Source organism: Gouania willdenowi, chromosome 11 (assembly GCF_900634775.1).
Source record: "Gouania willdenowi chromosome 11, fGouWil2.1, whole genome shotgun sequence".
Classification (NCBI taxonomy): Eukaryota; Metazoa; Chordata; class Actinopteri; order Blenniiformes; family Gobiesocidae; genus Gouania; species Gouania willdenowi.
This window is the reverse complement of record NC_041054.1, coordinates 8,399,448-8,420,475: the sequence shown is the minus strand read 5'-3', so window position 1 is coordinate 8,420,475 and position 21,028 is coordinate 8,399,448. Positions and strand designations below refer to the sequence as shown.

Here is a 21,028-nt window from a genome sequence, read left to right as displayed (position 1 = left end):
ATGGTAATGATTAAGTTAAAACACACAAAATCAAAGGTGTGGTGAAAAAAATTCAAAAGTCTCAAAATGAAGGTAACTATGGTAAGGCATGAAAATAGGCGAAAATTTTTCAAACGCCCAAAATCGGAATTCAGGCTATAGTAAGGCATAAAAACGGGCGAAAAAACTTCAAACGCTTCAAAATGGAGGTAAGGCTATAGTTAGGCTTAAAGTTGTGCGAAAAAATTATAAACGCCCAAAATCGTTTTTATGCTATACTACCTTACCTCCGATTTTGGGCGATTGAAATTTTTTCACGTTTTTAAGCCTTACTAGCCTTACCTCTATTTCTATACCTTACTATAGCCTTACCTTTGGCGTTGGAAAGTTTTTCACCAGTTTTCATGCATTACTATAGACTTACCTCCATTTAAGGCGTTTTAAATTTTTCTGCCCGTTTTTCTGCCTTACTTCCATTTTGAGGCGTTTGATTTTTTTCATCCTTTTTTATGCCTTATTAGCCTTGCCTCTGATTTTATGCCTTATTATAGCCTTACCTCCGATTTTGTTTGTTTAAAATTTTTTCCTCCATTTTTAAGCCTTACCATAGCCTGTCCTCCATTTTGAGGCCTATTTTAGCCTCAACTTCGATTTTGAGTGTTTGAAATTCTATCGCCCGTTTTTATACCTTACTATATTGCCTTACTTCCGTTTTGTTTCGAGGCGTTTAAAAAAAAAAAAACGCTTGTTTTTGTGCCTTACTATAGCCTTACCTTAGTTTCGAGACGTTTTAAATTTTTTCTGCTCAATTTATGCCTTACTATAGCCTTACCTCAGTTTCAAAGTTTGAAATTTTTTTGCCTTACTATAACCTTACCTCAGTTTCGAGGCATTTTAATTTTTTTCGGACAAATGTATGCCTTACTATAGCTTTACCTCAGCTTTGAGGCTTTTGAAATTTTTTCGCCCGTTTTTTTGGCTTACTATAGCCTTACCTCAATTTTGAAGCTTCTGAAAAATTTATTGCCCGTTTATATGCTTTACTATAGCCTTACCTCAGCTTCGAGGCGTTTTAAGATTTTTTGCCTGTTTTTATGCCTCACTATAGCCCATTTTCATGCCTTACTGTAGCTTTACCTCAGTTTTAAAGCTTTTTTAAATTTTTCGGCCAAATATATACCTTACTATAGCCTTACCTCAGTTTCAAGGAGTTTGAAGATTTTTTGCCCGTTTTTATGCCTTACTATAGCCTTACTTCGGTTTTGAAAGATCCGAAAATCTTTTGCCCGTTTTTATCTCTTACTGTAGCCTTACCTCCATTTTAAAGCGTTTTCAAATTTTTCGGCCAAATTTATGCCTTACTATAGCCTTACCTCAGTTTCGAGGCGTTTGAAGATTTTTTGCCCGTTTTTATGCCTTATGATAGCCTTACCTCAGTTTTGAGGAATTTAAAAATTTTTCTGCCCAATTTATGCCTTACTATAGCCTTACCTCAGTTTCGAGGCATTTTGAGATTTTTTGCCTGTTTTTATGCCTTACTATATAGCCTTACTTCCATTTTAAAGGATCTGAAAATTTTTCGCCCGTTTTTATCTTTTACTGTAGCCTTACCTCCATTTTAACGAGTTTGAAATTTTTTTCTGCCCAATTTATGCCTTACTATAGTCTTACCTCAGTTTCGAGGCGTTTTAAGATTTTTTGCCTGTTTTTATGCCTTACTATAGCCTTACTTCCGTTTTGAAGGAGCTGAAAATTTTTCGCCCGTTTTTTGCCTTGCTATAACCTTACCTCAGTTTCTTGGTGTTTTAAATTTTTTCAGCGAAATTTATGCCTTACCATTGCCTTATTTCAGTTTCGAGGCGTTTGAAAAATTTTTGCCTGTTTTTATGCCTTAACTTAGCCTTACCTTCGTTTTGACGCATTCCAAATTTTTTCGCCCGTTATTATGCCATACTATAGCCTTACCTCAGTTTCGAGGCGTTTGAAGATTTTTTGCCCGTTTTCATGCCTTACTATAGCCTTCCTTCCATTTTGAAGCGTTTTTTAAAATTTTCGGCCAAATTTATGTTACCTCAGTTTCGAAGTTTGAAATTTTTTCGCCCGTTTTTTTGGCTTACTATAGCCTTACCTCAATTTTGAAGCTTCTGAAAAAAATTTTGCCCGTTTTTATGCCTTACTATAGCCTTACCTCAGCTTTGAGGCGTTTGAAATTTTTTCTGCCCAGTTTATGCCTTACTATAGCCTTGCTTCTGTTTTGAAACGTCCGAAAATTTTTCGCCCATTTTCATGCCTTACTGTAGCTTTACCTCCATTTTAAAGCTTTTTTAAATTTTTCGGCCAAATTTATGCCTTTCTATAGCCTTACCTCAGTTTCGCGGAGTTTGAAGATTTTTTGCACGTTTTTATGCCTTACTATAGCCTTACTTCCGTTTTAAAGGATCTGAAAATCTTTCGCCCGTTTTTATATCTTACTGTAGCCTTACCTCCATTTTAAAGAGTTTGAAAATTTTTCCCGTTTTTTGCCCTGCTATAACCTTACCTCAGTTTCGAGGCGTTTTAAATTTTTTCAGCCAAATTTATGCCTTACCATTGCCTTACCTCAGTTTCGAGACATTTGAAGATTTTTTGCCCGTTTTCATGCCTTACTATAGCCTTTCTTCCGTTTTGAAGCATCTGAAAATTTTTCGTCCGTTTTTATGCCTTACTGTTGCCTTTCCTCCGTTTCGAGGCGTTTGAAAAATCTTTGCCCATTTTAATGCCTTACTGTAGTCTTTCCTCCGTTTTGAAGCGTTTTCAAATATTTCGGCCAAATTTATGCCTTACTATAGCCTTACCTCAGTTTCGAAGAGTTTGAAATTTTTATGCCCGTTTTTTGCTTTACTTTAACTTTACCTCAGTTTCGAGGCGTTTGAAAAATTTTTGCCCATTTTGATGCCTTACTATAGCCTTACCTCCGTTTTGAGCTGTTTGAAAATTTTTCTGCCCAATTTGTGCCTTAAAATACCCTTATCTCAGTTTCGAGGCGTTTGAAAAAATTTTGCCTATCTTTATGCCTTACTATAGCCTTAACTCCATTTTGAAGCGTCTGAAATTTTTTTGCCCTTTTTTATGCCTTACTATAACCTTACCTCAGTTTCGAGGCGTTTTAAATTTTTTCAGCCAAATTTATGCCTTACCATTGCCTTACCTCAGTTTCGAGACATTTGAAGATTTTTTGCCCGTTTTCATGCCTTACTATAGCCTTTCTTCCGTTTTGAAGCATCTGAAAATTTTTCGTCCGTTTTTATGCCTTACTGTTGCCTTTCCTCCGTTTCGAGGCGTTTGAAAAATCTTTGCCCATTTTAATGCCTTACTGTAGTCTTTCCTCCGTTTTGAAGCGTTTTCAAATATTTCGGCCAAATTTATGCCTTACTATAGCCTTACCTCAGTTTCGAAGAGTTTGAAATTTTTATGCCCGTTTTTTGCTTTACTTTAACTTTACCTCAGTTTCGAGGCGTTTGAAAAATTTTTGCCCATTTTGATGCCTTACTATAGCCTTACCTCCGTTTTGAGCTGTTTGAAAATTTTTCTGCCCAATTTGTGCCTTAAAATACCCTTATCTCAGTTTCGAGGCGTTTGAAAAAATTTTGCCTATCTTTATGCCTTACTATAGCCTTAACTCCATTTTGAAGCGTCTGAAATTTTTTTGCCCTTTTTTATGCCTTACTATAGCCTTACCTCCGTTTTGACACATTTGAAATTTTTTCACCCGTTATTATGCCTTACTATAGCCTTACCTCAGTTTCGAGGCGTTTGAAATTTTTGCCTATTTTTATGCCTTATTATAGCCTTACCTCCGTTTTGACACATTTGAAATTTTTTCGCCCGTTATTATGTCATACTATAGCCTTACCTCAGTTTTGAGCTGTTTGAAATTTTTTCTGCTCAATTTATGACTTACTATAGCCTTACCTCAGTTTCGAGGCGTTTGAAATTTTTTGCCTGTTTTTATGCCTTACTACAGCCTTACTTCTGTTTCGATGCATTTGAAATTTTTTCTCCCGTAATTTTGCCATACTATAGCCTTACTTCAGTTTCGAAGCTTTTGAAGATTTTTTGCCAGTTTTCATGCCTTACTTTAGCCTTCCTTCCATTTTGAAGCGTTTTCAAATTTTTCGGCCAAAATTATGCCTTACTATAGCCTTACCTCAGTTTTGAAGAGTTTGAAATTTCTTCACCCGTTTTTTGCCTTACTATAGCTTTACCTCAGTTTCGAGGCTTTTGAAACTTTTTCGCCCGTTTTTTTGGCTCAATTTTGAAGCTTCTGAAAAATTTTTTGCCCGTTTTTATGCCTTAATTTAGCGTTACCTCAGTTTCGAGGCGTTTGAAATTTTTTCGGCCAAAGTTATGCCTTATTATAGCCTTACCTCAGTTTCAAGGAGTTTGAAGATTTGTTGCCTGTTTTTATGCCTTACGAGAGCCTTACTTCTGTTTTGACGCATTTGAAATTTTTTTGCCCGTTATTATGCCAACATATACCCTTACTTCAGTTTTGAGGCGTTTGAAGATTTTTTGCCCGTTTTCATGCCTTACCATAGCCTTACTTCCGTTTTGAAGCGTCTAAAAATTTTTCGTTTGTTTTTGTGCCTTACTGTAGCCTTTCCTCAGTTTTGAAGCGTTTTCAAATTTTTCAGCCAAATATATGCCTTACAATAGCCTTACCTCAGTTTGAAAGAGTTTGAAATTTTTTCGCCTGTTTTTTTCCTTTTTATAGCCTTACCTCAGTTTCGAGGCATTTTAAATTTTTTCGGACAAATTTATGCCTTACTATAGCCTTACTTCAGTTTCGAGGAGTTTGAAAATTTTTTGCCCGGTTTTATGCCTTACTATATAGCCTTAATTCCGTTTTGAAGGATCTGAAAATTTTTCGCCCGTTTTTATATCTTACTGTAGCCTTACCTCCATTTTAAAGAGTTTGAAAATTTTTCCCCTGTTTTTTGCCCTGCTATAACCTTACCTCAGTTTCGAGGCATTTTAAAATTTTTCAGCCAAATTTATGCCTTACCATTGCCTTATTTCAGTTTCGAGGCATTTGAAGATTTTTTGACTGTTTTTATGCCTTACTATAGCCTTACTTCTGTTTTGAAGCGTCCGAAAATTTTTCTTCCGTTTTTATGCCTTACTGTTGCCTTTCTTCTGTTTCGAGGCGTTTGAAAAATCTTTGCCCATTTTAATGCCTTACTATAGCCTTACCTCAGTTTCAAAGAGTTTGAAATTTTTTCCCCCGTTTTTTGCCTTACTATAGCCTTATTTCAATTTTGAGGCGTTTGAAAAAAATTTGCCTGTTTTTATGCCTTACTATACCCTTACCTCAGTTTCGAGGCGTTTGAAAAAATTTTGCCCATTTTTATCCCATACTATAGCCTTACCTCAGTTTCGAGGCATTTGAAATTTTTTCGGACAAATTTATGCCTTACTATAGCCTTACCTCAGTTTCGAGGCTTTTGAAATTTTTTCTCCCGTTTTTTGCCCAACTTTAGCCTTACCTCAATTTTGAAGCTTCTGAAAAATTTTTTGCCTGTTTTTATGCCTTACTATAACCTTACCTCAGTTTTGAGGCATTTTAAATTTTTTCGGACAAATTTATGCCTTACTATAGCCTTACTTCAGTTTCGAGGTGTTTGAAATTTTTACGCTCGTTTTTTGCTTTACTATGACTTTACCTCAGTTTCGAGGCATTTTAAATTTTTTCGACCAAATTTATGCCTTACTATAGCCTTACCTCAGTTTCGAGGCTATTGAAAGTTTTGCGCCCGTTTTTTGCCTTACTATAGCCTTACCTCAATTTTTAAGCTTCTGAAAAATGTTTTGCCCATTTTTATGCCTTACTATAGCCTAACCTCCATTTTGAGCTGTTTGAATTTTTTTCTGCCCAATTTATGCCTTACTATAGCCTTACCTCAGTTTCGAGGCGTTTGAAGATTTTTTGCCTGTTTTTATGCCTTACTACAGCCTTACTTCTGTTTTGAAGCGTCCGAAAATTTTTCGCCTATTTTCATGCCTTACTATAGCCTTACCTCCGTTTTAAAGCTTTTTTAAATTTTTCGGCCAAATATATACCTTACTATAGCCTTACCTCAGTTTCGAGGAATTTGAAGATTTTTTGCCCGTTTTTTGCCTTACTATAACCTACCTTCAGTTTCGAGGCATTTTAAATTTTTCCGGACAAATTTTTGCCTTACTTTAGCCTGACTTCAGTTTCGAGGCGTTTGAAATTTTTTCGCCCGTTTTCATGCTTACTATAGCCTTACCTCCGTTTTAATGCGTTTGAAATATTTTCGGCCTTATTCATGCCTTACTATAGCCTTACCTTCGTTTCGAGGCGTTTAAAAGAAATGTGCTCGTTTTTATGCCTTACTATAGCCTTACCTCCGTTTTGAAGCTTCGAAAAAATTTTTGCCCGTTTTTATGCCTTAATTTAGCCTTATCTTTGTTTTGAAGCGTCTATAAATGTTTTGCATGTTTTTAAGCCTTACTATAGCCTTACCGCCATTTTGACGCATTTGAAATTTTTTTGCCAATTTTTATGCCATACTATAGCCTTACCTCAGTTTCGAGGCTTTTGAAATTTTTTCTCCCGTTTTTTGCCTAACTTTAGCCTTACCTCAATTTTGAAGCTTCTGAAAAAAATTTTGCCTGTTTTTATGCCTTACTATAACTTTACCTCAGTTTCGAGGCATTTTAAATTTTTTCGACCAAATTTATGCCTTACTATAGCCTTACCTCAGTTTCGAGGCTATTGAAAGTTTTGCGCCCGTTTTTTGCCTTACTATAGCCTTACCTCAATTTTTAAGCTTCTGAAAAATGTTTTGCCCATTTTTATGCCTTACTATAGCCTAACCTCCATTTTGAGCTGTTTGAATTTTTTTCTGCCCAATTTATGCCTTACTATAGCCTTACCTCAGTTTCGAGGCGTTTGAAGATTTTTTGCCTGTTTTTATGCCTTACTACAGCCTTACTTCTGTTTTGAAGCGTCCGAAAATGTTTCGCCCATTTTCATGCCTTACTATAGCCTTACCTCCGTTTTAAAGCTTTTTTAAATTTTTCGGCCAAATTTATGCCTTACTTTAGCCTTACTTCAGTTTCGAGGAGTTTGAAATTTTTTCGCCCGTTTTCATGCTTACTATAGCCTTTCCTCCGTTTTAATGCGTTTGAAATATTTTTTGCCTAATTCATGCCTTACTGTAGCCTTACCTTCGTTTCGAGGCGTTTAAAAGAAATTTGCTCGTTTTTATGCCTTACTATAGCCTTACCTCCGTTTTGAAGCGTCTGATAAATTTTTGCTTTTTTTTATGCCTTACTATAGCCTTACCTCCGTTTTGACACATTTGAATTTTTTGCGCCCGTTTTTATGCCATACTATAGCCTTAACTCAGTTTCGAGGCATTTGAAATTTTTTCGGACAAATTTATGCCTTACTATAGCCTTACCTCAGATTTGAGGCGTTTGAAGTTTTTTTTGCCAGTTTTCATACCTTACTATAGCCTTACTTCCATTTTGAAGCGTCTGAAAATTTTTCGTCCGCTTTTTTGCCTTACTGTAGCCTTTCCTCCGTTTTAAAGCGTTTTCAAATATTTCGGCCAAATTTATGCCTTACTATAGCCTTACCTCAGTTTCGAGGCTATTGAAAGTTTTTCGCCAGTTTTTTTTGCCTTACTATAGCCTTCCTTCCGTTTTGAAGCGTTTTCAAATTTTTCGGCCAAATTTATGCCTTACTATAGCCTTACCTCAGTTTTGAAGAGTTTGAAATTTCGTCGCCCGTTTTTTGCCTTACTATAGCTTTACTTCAGTTTCGAGGCTTTTGAAACTTTTTCGCCCGTTTTTTTGGCTTACTGTACCTTTTTCTCAATTTTGAAGCTTCTGAAAAAATTTTTGCCCGTTTGTAAGCCTTACTATAGCCTTATCTTAGTTTCGAGGCTTTTGAAATTTGTTCGCCTGTTTTTTTTGCCTTACTATAGCCTTACCTCAATTTTTAGGTGTTTGAAAAATTTTTGCTCATTTTTATGCCTTACTATAGCCTTACCTCAATTTTGAAGCTTCTGAAAATTTTTCGCCCGTTTTTATGCCTTACTTTAGCCTTAACCCAGTTTTTAGGAGTTTGAAAAATTTTTGCTCATTTTTATGCCTTACTATAGCCTTACCTCAGTTTCGAGGCTATTGAAAGTTTTTCGCCCGTTTTATGCCTTACTATAGCCTTACCTCAGTTTCGAGGCGTTTGAAATTTTTTTGCCTGTTTTTATGCCTTACTATAGCCTTACTTCTGTTTTGAAGCGTCCGAAAATTTTTCGCCCATTTTCATGCCTTACTATAGCCTTACCTCCGTTTTAAAGCTTTTTTAAATTTTTCGGCCAAATATATACCTTACTATAGCCTTACCTAAGTTTCGAGGAGTTTGAAGATTTTTTTGCCCGTTTTTTGCCTTACTATAGCCTTACTTCAGTTTTGAGGCATTTTAATTTTTTCCAGACAACTTTATGCCTTACTTTAGCCTTACTTCAGTTTCGAGGCGTTTGAAATTTTTTCGCCCGTTTTCATGCTTACTATAGCCTTACCTCCGTTTTAATGCGTTTGAAATATTTTCGGCCTAATTCATGCCTTACTATAGCCTTACCTCCGTTTTGAAGCTTCGAAAAAAAAATCCCCTTTTTTATGCCTTAATTTAGCCGTATCTTTGTTTTGAAGCGTCTATAAATGTTTTGCCCGTTTTTATGCCATACTATAGCCTTACCTCATTTTCGAGGCATTTGAAATTTTTTCGTCCGTTTTTTTGCCTTATTGTAGCCTTTCCTCCGTTTTAAAGCGTTTTCAAATATTTCAGCCAAATTTATGCCTTACTATAACCTTACCTCAATTTCGAGGCGTTTGAAAAATTGTTGCCCATTTTTATGCCTTACTATAGCCTTACCTCAGTTTTGACACATTTGAAATTTTTTCGCCCGTTTTTATGCCATACTATAGCCTTACTTCAGTTTCGAGGCGTTTGAAGTTTTTTTGCTCATTTTCATGCCTTACCATAGCCTTACTTCCATTTTGAAGCGTCTGAAAAGTTTTTGTCTGTTTTTATGCCTTACTGTAGCCTTTCCTCCGTTTTAAAGCGTTTTCAAATATTTCTTCCAAATTCATGCCTTATAGTCTTACCTCAGTTTCGAGGCTATTGAAAGTTTTTTGCCAGTTTTTTTGCCTTACTATAGCCTTACCTCAATTTTGAAGCGTTTTGAAATTTTTTCCGCCAAATTTATGCCTTACTATAATCTTACCTCAGTTTCGAGGCATTTATAAAAAAAATTCGGACAAATTTATGCCTTATTATAGCCTTATAGCCGTTGTGAGGCTTACTTTAGCTTTACTTCTGATTTTTGGTGATTGAAATTTTTTCGCCTGTTTTTTTGCCTTACTATATATAGCCTTACCTCATTTTTCAGGCTTTCTTTAACCTTACATCTGATTTTGGGCATTAGAAATTTTTTCGCCCAATTTTATGCCTTACTATAGCCTTATGTCCATCTTGAGGCATTTGAAAATTAGAAATTGGCGAAAAAAAAAACAAAAACTTCTGAATTTGGGTGATTGAAATTTTTTCGCCTGTTTTTATGCTTTACTATATAGCCTTACCTCCGTTTTGAGGTTTACCTTAGGCCTTACTTACAGTTTTGGGTGTTTAAAATGTTTTCACCCATTTTTATGCCTCGCTATAACCTTACTTCCGATTTTTGATTGTTTGACATTTTTTTAGCCACTTTTGTGCCTTACTATAGCCTTACCTTATTTTTCAGGCTTGCTTTTGGCTCAACTCCGATTTTGGGCATTAGAATTTTTTTCGCCCAATTTGTTGCCGCACTATAGCCTTATCACCGTTTTTAGGCTTACTTTAGCCTTACTTACATTTTTGGGTGTTTGAAATGTTTTCGCCCATTCTTTTGCCTTACATCCGTTTTGAGGCGTTTTAATTAAAAATTCAAAAAAAACACACAACAGAGAAGCTCATTTATATATATTTAAAAAATACAGTTCCACCTTCTGGTACGTACACTATAGATTAATAATATGATGTTTTTCATATTTTACTAAAAAAAATAAACATTGTAAAGGCTATAATAAGTTACTATAGCCTTTACAATATTTAAAAAGTTCTCACTTAAATTGATGGGAATTCATAAACAATGACTTTAAACAGAAATATGAACTAAGCAGGTTTTTCCCCATCCAGTTCCAGATCCTTGATCCCATCAGAGAGCTCTGTGCTGGAGTTGTGGAGCACAGACAGACGAACAGGATGGTGGACTTCAATCATCAGCTCATAGACCAGTGTTCCCAGCAGCGCCCCCACACAGGGGGCAACGATGGGCACCCACCACCAGCCTCCTCCAGCCCTGCAGAGAAGAAGTGTCAAACATGAAAATTGACTAAAAAAAGCCTTGGTTTCATGTTGAAATCCACCACAAAGGTGTTGCTACTAACGTGAAAACATCTGCTCCCCAACCAGCGATGTATGTGAACAGCCGAGGTCCAAAATCCCTGGCTGGGTTGAGGGCGTAGCCGCTGTTTGAGCCCATTGAGATGCCAATGACCAGAACTGCTGCTCCCACCATGACGGGCTGGAGACCATCAGGGAGGGACGTGTTCCTCCGATCCCCCAGAGCCAGGACACACAGCAGCAGGGCGGCTGTACCGATCACCTGGACCACATGAATTAAAGAAGAAAAAAAAAAAATCGCTTTGAAACATCAAAGCGGTCAGCAGACGCCTCTGAAGAAGACTGGCAGTTGACAGCCTTGACATATTATTTTAAAAATGTTTCATCAAGATTTCATTGATTAATCGAGTAATCAGATCAAATATACTTTTGCTCAATTAAAACTGAATTCTGACTGATCTCTTCATACCATCCAATTTGTTTCTTTTTAAGAATAATTTACATTTATTTATTGCGCACGCAATATGTAGATTAGAAAATTGTGAAAATATTCCATGTGGAGTCGACCTAAGACAACAAATGTCGGTGAAAAAAAAACAAAAAATTATAATTAATTTATTAAGAATTAATTAAGAATTGAAAAATGAAAAACAATAATTATAAAAAAAAATGATAACTAAATTGAATAAACTAGGCTTCAAGGCAGAGAAAATTCATCAGTATTTTTTGTAATCGTGGTATTCGAGGACCTCGAGGAATGGTTGCAGCCCTTGTGATAAAGTTCATTATTTTTTATCTTTAATATTTAATCATATCAGTTCTCAGCTCATGGCTCGCAGACCTATTTTCAACAAATCTCAGTGAAAAAGTAAAGAAACATATATTTTATTTTGAAAGTTTTTTGTTTACCATTTAACGCATCTAACAATAGGCGGCAACAATTTGGTCACTTTTTGTTTGAAGTTCATTTACACGTATTATCACCAAGTCATCCTTTTAATCTCCCATTGTTATTGATTCTTCTAAAATGGACCTAAATCTAAAAATATATGAATGAATTATTTTCACTATCTAACATGTGAAATGTTGATAGATTGTGAGTGATGGATGTCTGACCTGATCAGTGATGCCTCCCCACAGACTGAGGTAGTCAGATGGGTAGGTGGCGAAGATGCCGGCGGTGGCGTTTGGACCAGTCACTGTCAGATGACCTCCACTGTACGCCTGGATGGCATCTGTCACATCAAACACACGCACACACACACACATTGTAGAAGTATTTCTTGTATTTTCAAGAGCCAAATCTGGGTCTTTAGAGCACTGTTTCTCAAATGGGGGGTACGTGATGGCACTACAACTGAAAACATCACAAATGTGGGTTTATATTGTTTACTTTTAGTTTAACAAAATGACACCAACAACACACGCACTAAGAGAGAAAATAACTCACCAGCAACATACAAATCAACAACAAAGACACTAAATGACAGAAAAAAACACAGGTTGACAACAAAATACATTAAAATAACAGAGAAACATGCAAAACGACATAAGAAACAACCAAACGACACCAATTCACACACACTGAGAGAGAATCATTTAAATAATATCAACAACACACAAAAATGACAACAAAAACACACAAAAGAAGAGAAAAAAAATACTGAATAATAATAAAATAAAACAGACAAACAACAACAAAATACATGAATGGAAACTAAAAACCCACAAACATGAAGTGAAAATGCAAGCGTCAGTCATGGTCCCACATCAGGAGGGAATAATATGAAATTATAAAAACTATATAAATAAATCTATTCAGGAGGCACTAAATACTGTTACATTCACTTTTCTACAAAATGAGATTTTTTTTAAAAAGTATTCTAAGCAAAATGTTGTAGTCGGACAAAGGGGGTACTTGCATTCAAAAGTTAGAGAAAGGGGGTACGTGTCGTGAGCCTAAAAAGCAGTGGTTCTCACCTAACATCTACAGCCCATTTGAGCTCAAACTGCTCCGTATTTGGCCCCTATGGGGGAAAATATTTTAACACCCGTGTTTTGCATGACACCCATGATCAATATCACTAATAGGAGCATCATAAGAGTGATCAGGACTTCTCTCACCGTAGTACTGCAGGTAAACCGTGGCTGCAGCCAGAAAGCTTCCGATCGTTTGGGAGAAGACGTAGAAAGGAAGTTTAATCCATGGATGTCGACCCAGAACACACAGACTCAGGGACACAGCAGGGTTCAGGTGAGCACCTCAACCAAAAGGACAAAAATAAGAACTTAAACACAATAAAATAATATTGTCATTAAAAAACACACACAGAGAGATGTATAACAGTGATCATAGGCCCATGATACCAACTGATAGGAGAAACAATAAAGTTAATAATGTGGACGGTTATAAATCCATAAATGGCCTGAAAACTGTTACAGTTCTCTTTAAAGGACGTGTGTCAAAACTCATGGCCCGAGGGCCAAATCCGGCCCTTTGGAGCATTCAATTCGGCCCGCAGGAGAAATAAAAAAAAAATGAATCATTGTGTAAATGAAATTCAACAATATTTGCAGTGATTCACAGTTTTCTTTATGCTTATATTGCATGACTGCAGTCATTTTTAAGATTAAACTGTTGAAAAAACTCAAAATTCTTGCAAAATCCTTCAATTTTCTTCAAATTATGACATAATATTTCCCTTAGTTAAATAGAAATTGATCACAAAAACTAGGAAGTTTAAAGTGAAGATCCTGTTGGGACTGATATCTATCACTTGTTGCATGCATATTGTCGCTTTCTCACATATTTTGTATTTTATGTATATGACTAAAGGGCACAATAATGTTGAAATGACTTATTTTCCCACATAAAATCTGTGGCCCACATTAGCTCAAACTGCTGCATATTTGGCCCCTGATTTCAAACACATTGAACACGGGACATGATGTTGAATCCAGCCTGAGCTTCCGTCCCCGGAACTTAAAGGAGTTTGACACCCCTTAAAACTGTCATGGGCAACTGGCGGCCTGGGGGCTACATGAGGTCCTCAGCCTAAAGTAAACTTACACAGAAAAAAACACAGAACAAAAGCAAAAATACATTAAAAAATACACGAACTGCTACAAAAATTCCAAAAAAGACAAGTGTAATACATGAAATTACTCCAAAAAACACAAACGGCAACAAAAATACACAAAATAACTAACGAAAACCAACAAAAAATGACTCTGCAAACCCACAGCACGAACACACAAGCAAAATGACAAAAGAAATACTATAATATGACTCAGAAAAACATACACTTTACAGGAAAACTGCACAAAAGCACAACAAAAATGCACAAAATGCCCCATAACAAGCAAGACAACAACAAACATACACAGAATGACAGAAAAGCACAGGAAATAGCAGAGTTTGTATTGTAATTCTATGTCACTGCTCATATTGGTCATTATTCTGAATGCTGACATGAGTATTGATAACGTGGCCCTTTGGTCAAACTAATATATTTTTGTTGCCCCCGCTGTGATAGGAGTCACCCACCCCTGCCTTAAATCATTCAAACGTTACCATTAAGGTTAAACAACAGCAGGTATTAAAGGAAACAAATGGATTTTTGTTCATTTGATCTGATTTACGCTCACAGTCACTCACCTGAGACTCCATGAGACACAAAAACCCCAAATGTTACTCCGAGAGCAAAGCCCAGGTTGATGGAGAGATACTGTCCTTTTTCATCCAGAGTGGTCGTCACCTGGGCCACGGAACCACACCCGAACAACTGGGTCCACACACACACACACACACACACACACACCATGAATAATAAACAGAAAAGAGTCTTAATGTATGTGTTCATCACACAGTGTTCGTAGGAATAGATCACCTCCTGTTTTACAAACACTAAGATTTATGATTTAGGCTTTAAAACGTTAATGACACTGTCAGGTGTAGTTACAGATAAAACATCACTTCACTGTCACCCTGTCTTTGATGTGTGGTCAAAGTCCTCAGTTATCCATTGAGCAGATTCCCCAGCACAACCAAAAACAAACGCCTGTGAGTTGCTTTAGAAGGAAGAAAAACTGCTTTATTGATCTGATTATCAGAGGTTTAAGCTCAAATGTATGAGGTTTTTTTTTTTTTTTTTAATTTTTTGCTTAAAAGCATTGCACACCCATTTAAAAAAAAGCAATAAATAAGTGAGACTTACAATGAGCAGGTAAACTCCGACACATTCAGCGAGACACTCCCGGCCCAGTTGGTTTGGGATGCGACACTTCCTCAGCAGCTTCTCCATCACAAGTTTTCCTCTTGCTCGACGTGGGACTGAGCTGCTGCACAGTCTGAGCACGCTTTGCCCTTTCCTCCTGGAGCTACAGGACACGTCACACTTTATGGTACAGCCGTGGAGTGTGTGTGTGCAGGTAGGATCAGAAGGGGGGGGTCATTTCAGGACATCCCACGCACTTCGGTCTCAAAAAATTCAGATATTTGTTCATACTGTGATTATTCAATAGGCACACTGTGATTTTTAAGTTTGATCGGATGAATACTTTTTAAGATATGAACAATTTAATGAGGGGGGGTATGAGTCGATTTGCACTTTTTCCTCCATTTTCAGCTTCCAATATCTCAGGAACAACATCACATAGGAAACTCAAATTTGGTAAAGTAATACAGCTCAACCTACGCTCTCATAATGTAGAAAAAGATCTGCTATACATTCTATCTGCTGGACATGCCAGCTGCTCAAAATTGGAAAAAAGTTTGTCAGGGTTTGGGGCTGGAACGTGTTTAGGCCTTCAGTAAATAACTGCAGATCAGATGCCTGTAGAATTATTGAGTAAAAATCAAAATTGGATAAATGAGTGTAAAGAACTGAGGATGTGATTACTGAGGCCTTCTTCTTCTTAAAAAAACAAGAGCAGCAGTTTGATACATTTTTAAACTCTTTATTCACACACAGGATCAGCAACAGGCCGACAAATCTATAAAAATAAATGACTGAAGACTCTCGTTTTTTTTTTTTTTATTTCTGATTAAATTAAAGAAAACACTTTCTTCCAGTGTCACTTGAAGCCCTTGAATAACATGGACAACAAAAATGCATCGTCTCTCAAGTCAGAGGAGGAGTGTACACCACCTGGAAGAACACATACATTTTAGTTCAAACGTGTGATTTTTTTTTTTCTCTTCATGTGACAGAAATAAAAAAGTGACCTGGACGTGTAGGGGAGGTTTGTGGATCCTCCAGGACTCCAGGAGCTCCAGAGCGAGTCACTTCAGTCCTGTTATTGCCTTCACTGTCTACGACTCTGCGTCTCTCCTCGACGGACTGACACACACAGGGTAGAAAAGTTATTACCTACGTCAAGGAGCTCATATTTTCACTATTTATTTATTTTTTATCCGTCTGTTTGCAGGATTACGGTAAAAGTACTTCACGGATTTTGACACAATTTGAACCAAAGAATAAGATTGACCTCAGACCATGGAAGATTACATCACATTTTGGAGGGGATACGAATCAATACACTAATTCTGGATGAGTTTAAAATAAAAAAAAAAAATCTCCATCTCTCATCATTGGTTAAATTTTAAAAAATCATACCTTGGTTTGTAATTTGACTCAGTTAAGTTAGGTTACTTCCTCAATTACCCTACTGAGTTTCATCCTGATTCCATACAGATTGTGCGTTTCATTGTGATTTCTCCCAAAAATTTAGTGCCCATACATTTGGAACTACTGTATTGTTATTAATGGGGATATACATTTTTTCCTTTAAATTGTAAATGATCAGGATCACTGATCCAGATAACTGCCAGTATCTGGTAAAGGGGATATTTAGCGCTTGGCGGAGGTTTGTTGTTCCAATTATTTTCCTATAGTTCAGCACAGGGGTTCTCAACTCACGGGTCATTAGCAAAAAGTGGTTCTTTTTGGCTTAACTTTAGTGGGTTTCGGGGGTTGGATGTGATGCAAATAAGAGAAAAAATAAGGTTGATTAAATATTGTTGTTTAAATATTGAATTATATGTTATGTACTATTTTTATTGGATTTATTGAGGTTGCCTTTCATGGACGTCACAAATATTTTTTGTATTTATTTCTATTCAATTGCAGAATATTCTTATGTTTAAGGTTAATAAATAATACATGGGCGTGGTTTTCTTATACCTGTTGATGAATACTGATCTCTGTTTGAGTAAAATAACTTGATCATCCTTTTCCAACACTCCAAACTATAAAATAGGCAATAAAAGTATGTATGAGTCATGCTGATATTGTATCGTATCGATATCGGCCATTACTTAAGGATGCAATATTGGCATTGTATCGGAAGTGAAAATGTTGTATTGGGACAATTTTAGAAAAAAAGGTACTTTTATTTTGGAGAGGTTGTTTTGTTTTTTGTTTGTTTTGTTTTTTTCAGCAAACTGCTTTCCTCTCTCTCATCTAACACTAGAATGCTGTAACTATCACCATTCATTTGTGTTTGTTAAGCTAGTCGACTAAATTCCAGCTGTTATGAGCATTAAAATGGGACGCTACTGCTATTGACACGTAGCAGACGTAGGTTTCCTCACCCCATCAGGTTTGACCGTCTCCGTCACAGATTCGTACATGAAGTACATACTGAATCCTTTAGTCTCGGTCCGCGGCTGCATTGCAGAATCCTCCAGGATCTGGTCCAGACTGCCAGACTGCACCGATGAGTCCAAATCTGTAGAGGATTAAAACGAGAGTCAGGCTGAACTTTTGTGTGTGGACGTAACTATAGTTACTTCAGACGCAGCTCACCTCTGTCCTCTTTGAGCTCTTCATGTGGAGATCTCTGATGCCCATCCCTCAACGTATCATCAAACTATGACAAAACAACACACGAGTACAAAATTAAACCTTATTCAGAAGGGTTGGGGTCAATTATAATTATAATCGTGTAATTGGTAATTTATTACAATTATTACATAATTATAATTGCAACCGTAATTGGAGAAACATGTTACTGTTGTAATCGTCAATTGAATTGTGATTGAGGTCAGATAATTGTTATTAAAGGCTCAGTAATTGTGAAAAATTGTAATAGAATTCTAGTATTTGAGAACGAAATTGAAATTTACTTTCGGTGGAAAATAATAATTGGAATTTTAATTCGAATTGGAAACAAATGCTAGCCAACGTAATCATAATTGAGTTGTAATTGAACGTGGATCATTGAAGACGTAATTGTGATTGAAAAATGTAATTGACAACAAACCTGTTATTTAGTGAAGAGTGACAACTTAAAGACTGTTTGAACAGCGTATTTACCTTGTAAAGGGGCGTAAAGCCTTTAAAAGGTGAGTTTGGGAATTGTGGTGACTCTCGGGGGTCCCCATGGGGGGCCCTCGGCGGTCCCTGGCTGTCACTGTTTGGGGTTTTCAGCATGAAGTCTCTCAGTTTGTTCATACTGGGTCTTTCTTCTGTTCTCTCCTCTGGTGGTGATGGTGGAGCGATGCTGGGAACGTCTGAGACACAAGGAGAAAAGAGTGAGACATTGGTCATGTGGGAAACACTACAAACTCAATGAGTATATACTGTCTATTATATAATAGAAAACTCACAAAAACACATTGTGGAGATTTTCAGAGACATCGTGTCATTGTGCTACTGACAACATTTCTGGTTAACTTCAAAACAAAGACGACAAGAAGAGATGCTTTTATTTTGAAAAATGTTTGACTTTTAGCTTGAAGCCGGTTCCAGGACGATTTTACGTTCCACTCGTAATGCATCATAGGGTGGTTGAGTATGACTAGTGCGCCGATCGTGCATACTTAGAAAATGTCGCAACACAGCAGGGATGGAAAACTCTATCAAAGCCGGGGGCCACAAATGTAATTGTATCTGATCCAAGGGCCACATTATCAACAATTTATGGGGGGGGGGGACATACATATTCATTATGTGTGTTTTTGTTATCTTTTGCATTCTTGGTGGAATTTTCTGGAATTTTCTGCATTTTTGTTGTCAATTTGTGCATTTTTGGGGTCACTTTCTGTATTTTTGTTGTTGTTTTCTGTATTTTCCTGTGATTTTGTGTTATTTTGTTAACAATCTGTGTGTCTTTAGAGCTATTCTGTAAAGTGTTGTTTTTTTTGAGTTTTTGTAGTATTTTGCTTACGTAAGTGGTTGTTGTGTCTGTGTTTGTTGTCATTTTATGTTTCATGAGTCATTTTGTGTATTTTTTTATTTTCAAGTGTATTTTTGTGTACTTTGGGTATTACGTTGGGCTTCAATTTCGTTCCAACTTCTTGAATTACAATTTTTGGGGATTTGCTTTGGGGCTGCAAAAAATTAGCGATATAGTATACATCCGGGTATTTCTCGCGTACTCAATCTTTTCATACCTTCTAATGTGAACGCGCTACAAACTAATTTTGACGTCATTCGTACGTGATTTCAAACACAGCCAATGAGTGCACAGATTAGATCTGACACCACACACACACACACACACACACGCGTACCACTAAACGTATTCCACTGCTTCATTATCCACTGACTATCCTTACCTAAGTGTCCTTCCCGCTGTCCCAGCTGGGAGAGCTCCTCCATCTCTCTGAGGACTTGTCCAAACTCTGTCTGGACTCCACCAGATCCAAGGCTGAAGCCGAACTTCAAGGAATCTTCTCCGACTCCTAGGTACCCATTGCAGTGGAAACCATCGTCTTCATCGTCCTCATCTTCGTCATGAGTCATTGAATCAAAAAAAGGATCCCTGATGGAGGAGAGTAATTATTTAAATCACAAGTTGACAACCAGAGTAAAAAAATAAATAATAATAATCTATGGCACTACAAGCATCAGCACTATGTTTATTAAAGTATGAATTGGCTTTAAATGTGGGAAAAGGATTAATTAACATCATTAATTGGTGTTTTCAGCATTAGGAACTGGTCTGAGTTTGATTTAAGCATCCGGATGAATTCATACTAAAACATTTTGTAGATTTCATCATAGACTACTGAAGTTGCTGAGGTTTACAGACCAGTATAAATATATGATAAACAAAAGGTTAAAAAAAAATTATACACTGAAAAATCGTGCTTGACTTGATTTAAAAAAAAAAAAAAAAAAAAAATTCAAATATGTATACAGAATGTCATAAGAAATGAAGAGAAAAAGAAAAACAAAGTAAATACTAATTTACTCCCACCCCCCATCCATTTTAATGAACTAGTTTCTCATTATAATAATAAACAACATAAACTCTTAATTTCACTTTACAGTTTTACAAATTATTTTAAAAAACACAAAATCACTGTCAACATATACCAAAATACAAATTTACAAACATAGCAAACAACAAATAGCACCATGAATAAACAATTAGTGCTTAAATTAAGGAAGTGTCTATTGATACAGAAATTTTAGGGTATTTCCTGGGTTAGGGTTAATATTACATATATGAAAAAAAAAAAATAAACATTTTAGGGTATTTCCTGGGTTAGGATTAATAATACATATATATATATATAAATAAATATTTTAGGGTATTTCCTAAGTTAGGGTTAAAATAAAAGGGTTAGGGGGTAGCTACAAACAAATATGAGCTAAAATAAAACTGACGGAACTTTGTCATGTTTCCGTATCAAAAGCCACGGCCTTAAATTAACTAAAAATAACGAACAGAACCTTGAGCAAACCCAACGATTTAGTGAACTTGAGCCAGTTTACCTTTGATTAATTTAGTGCTAAAAAAAGTATTAAATAACTCAAACCTCTTCTTTTCTGAAAAGTACATCAAATAAAATTAGAGACTGCCGACACAAAACAGTCCTGAAACATACAACTTATCATTATGTAAACAAGCCTTTCAGAACCGAGCAGTTACAGACGTGTCTGTGTTGTCAGTTGGTTCAATAACACTCACCTTCGGTTATTATTACGACCCGAAGAAAAGCTAAAGAAGCCGCGAAACACATCAAACACACTCATTGCGACTCACTGAACAAAGTCAAATTTACAAACTGAAAGAAGCAGTAAAAATACATCAAAGGCCGTAAAGCGTTTCGAACGTGTGTTGATGGAACATGTCATACGTCACTACGTTACCGTAATGATTGTAAACAATGCGCATCTGGAAAAACTGGGGCCGATTACTCTACTCGGAATGAAAAATGTTTCAAATGAGCAAATCTTTGAGATTAACAATATATATATATATATATATTCTAAATTCAAAGAATCTCACAGAAATTTATAGATGTACTAAAATATCGGAAAATCTAAAATTATTAAAGACCAACTAAACCCTCAAAATACTTGGTATGAAGCATGTTTTTTGATCGATCCTTGTCCAAGTCTTGACAATTTAGTCAAAGTAACGCATTTAGGTGTATTTTTTTTCTTCTTCTATTTTCAACCCAGGTTACATTGACTGTTTAGTAAAACTATATTGCACTCAAATGCACATTTTTGCACAATCTAGTGAACAGTTATCCTGCAATTCATTAAATTGTTTTACTTTATGATACTGCACAATGGAAAAACAGAATACTTGTAGTGTCAGATAACTCCTTGACCACTGATCAGGCTCCAGTGT

At 36.2% G+C, this 21,028-nt stretch overlaps 2 protein-coding genes across 2 annotated transcripts; both read right to left on the bottom strand.

Moving 5' to 3' along the window:
- Positions 1-9,988: 9,988 nt before the first annotated feature.
- aqp10b (aquaporin 10b) lies at positions 9,989-14,847 on the bottom strand (the record flags this gene model as incomplete). The annotated part of the gene is made up of 6 exons (XM_028461908.1): positions 9,989-10,388; positions 10,477-10,694; positions 11,549-11,667; positions 12,557-12,694; positions 14,091-14,217; positions 14,650-14,847. Coding segments are annotated over 6 exons (987 nt in total), but the record flags the coding sequence as incomplete, so codon positions are not given.
- Positions 14,848-15,377: 530 nt separating this feature from the next.
- On the bottom strand, positions 15,378-20,516 carry hax1 (HCLS1 associated protein X-1). The gene is made up of 7 exons (XM_028460797.1): positions 20,357-20,516; positions 18,996-19,201; positions 17,752-17,948; positions 17,242-17,305; positions 17,028-17,164; positions 15,660-15,774; positions 15,378-15,582 (listed from the first exon to the last, which is right to left on the bottom strand). The coding sequence occupies exons 1-7, from the start codon at positions 20,419-20,421 to the stop codon at positions 15,509-15,511; spliced, it is 858 nt and encodes a 285-aa protein (XP_028316598.1). The 5' UTR covers positions 20,422-20,516; the 3' UTR covers positions 15,378-15,508.
- Between the last annotated feature and the right edge of the window lie 512 nt (positions 20,517-21,028).

What these genes read in the sequence shown, in the direction of transcription:
- hax1 (XM_028460797.1), bottom strand. Translation starts at nt 20,421, where the DNA reads ATGAGTGTGTTTGATGTGTTTCGCGGCTTCTTTAGCTTTTCTTCGGGT. An exon ending in AGAGCTCAAAGAGGACAGAG is followed by an intron (nt 17,165 to 17,241) that starts GTGAGCTGCGTC and finishes AATCCTCTACAG; the next exon opens with ATTTGGACTCATCGGTGCAG. An exon ending in AGACGGTCAAACCTGATGGG is followed by an intron (nt 15,775 to 17,027) that starts GTGAGGAAACCT and finishes TGTGTGTGTCAG; the next exon opens with TCCGTCGAGGAGAGACGCAG.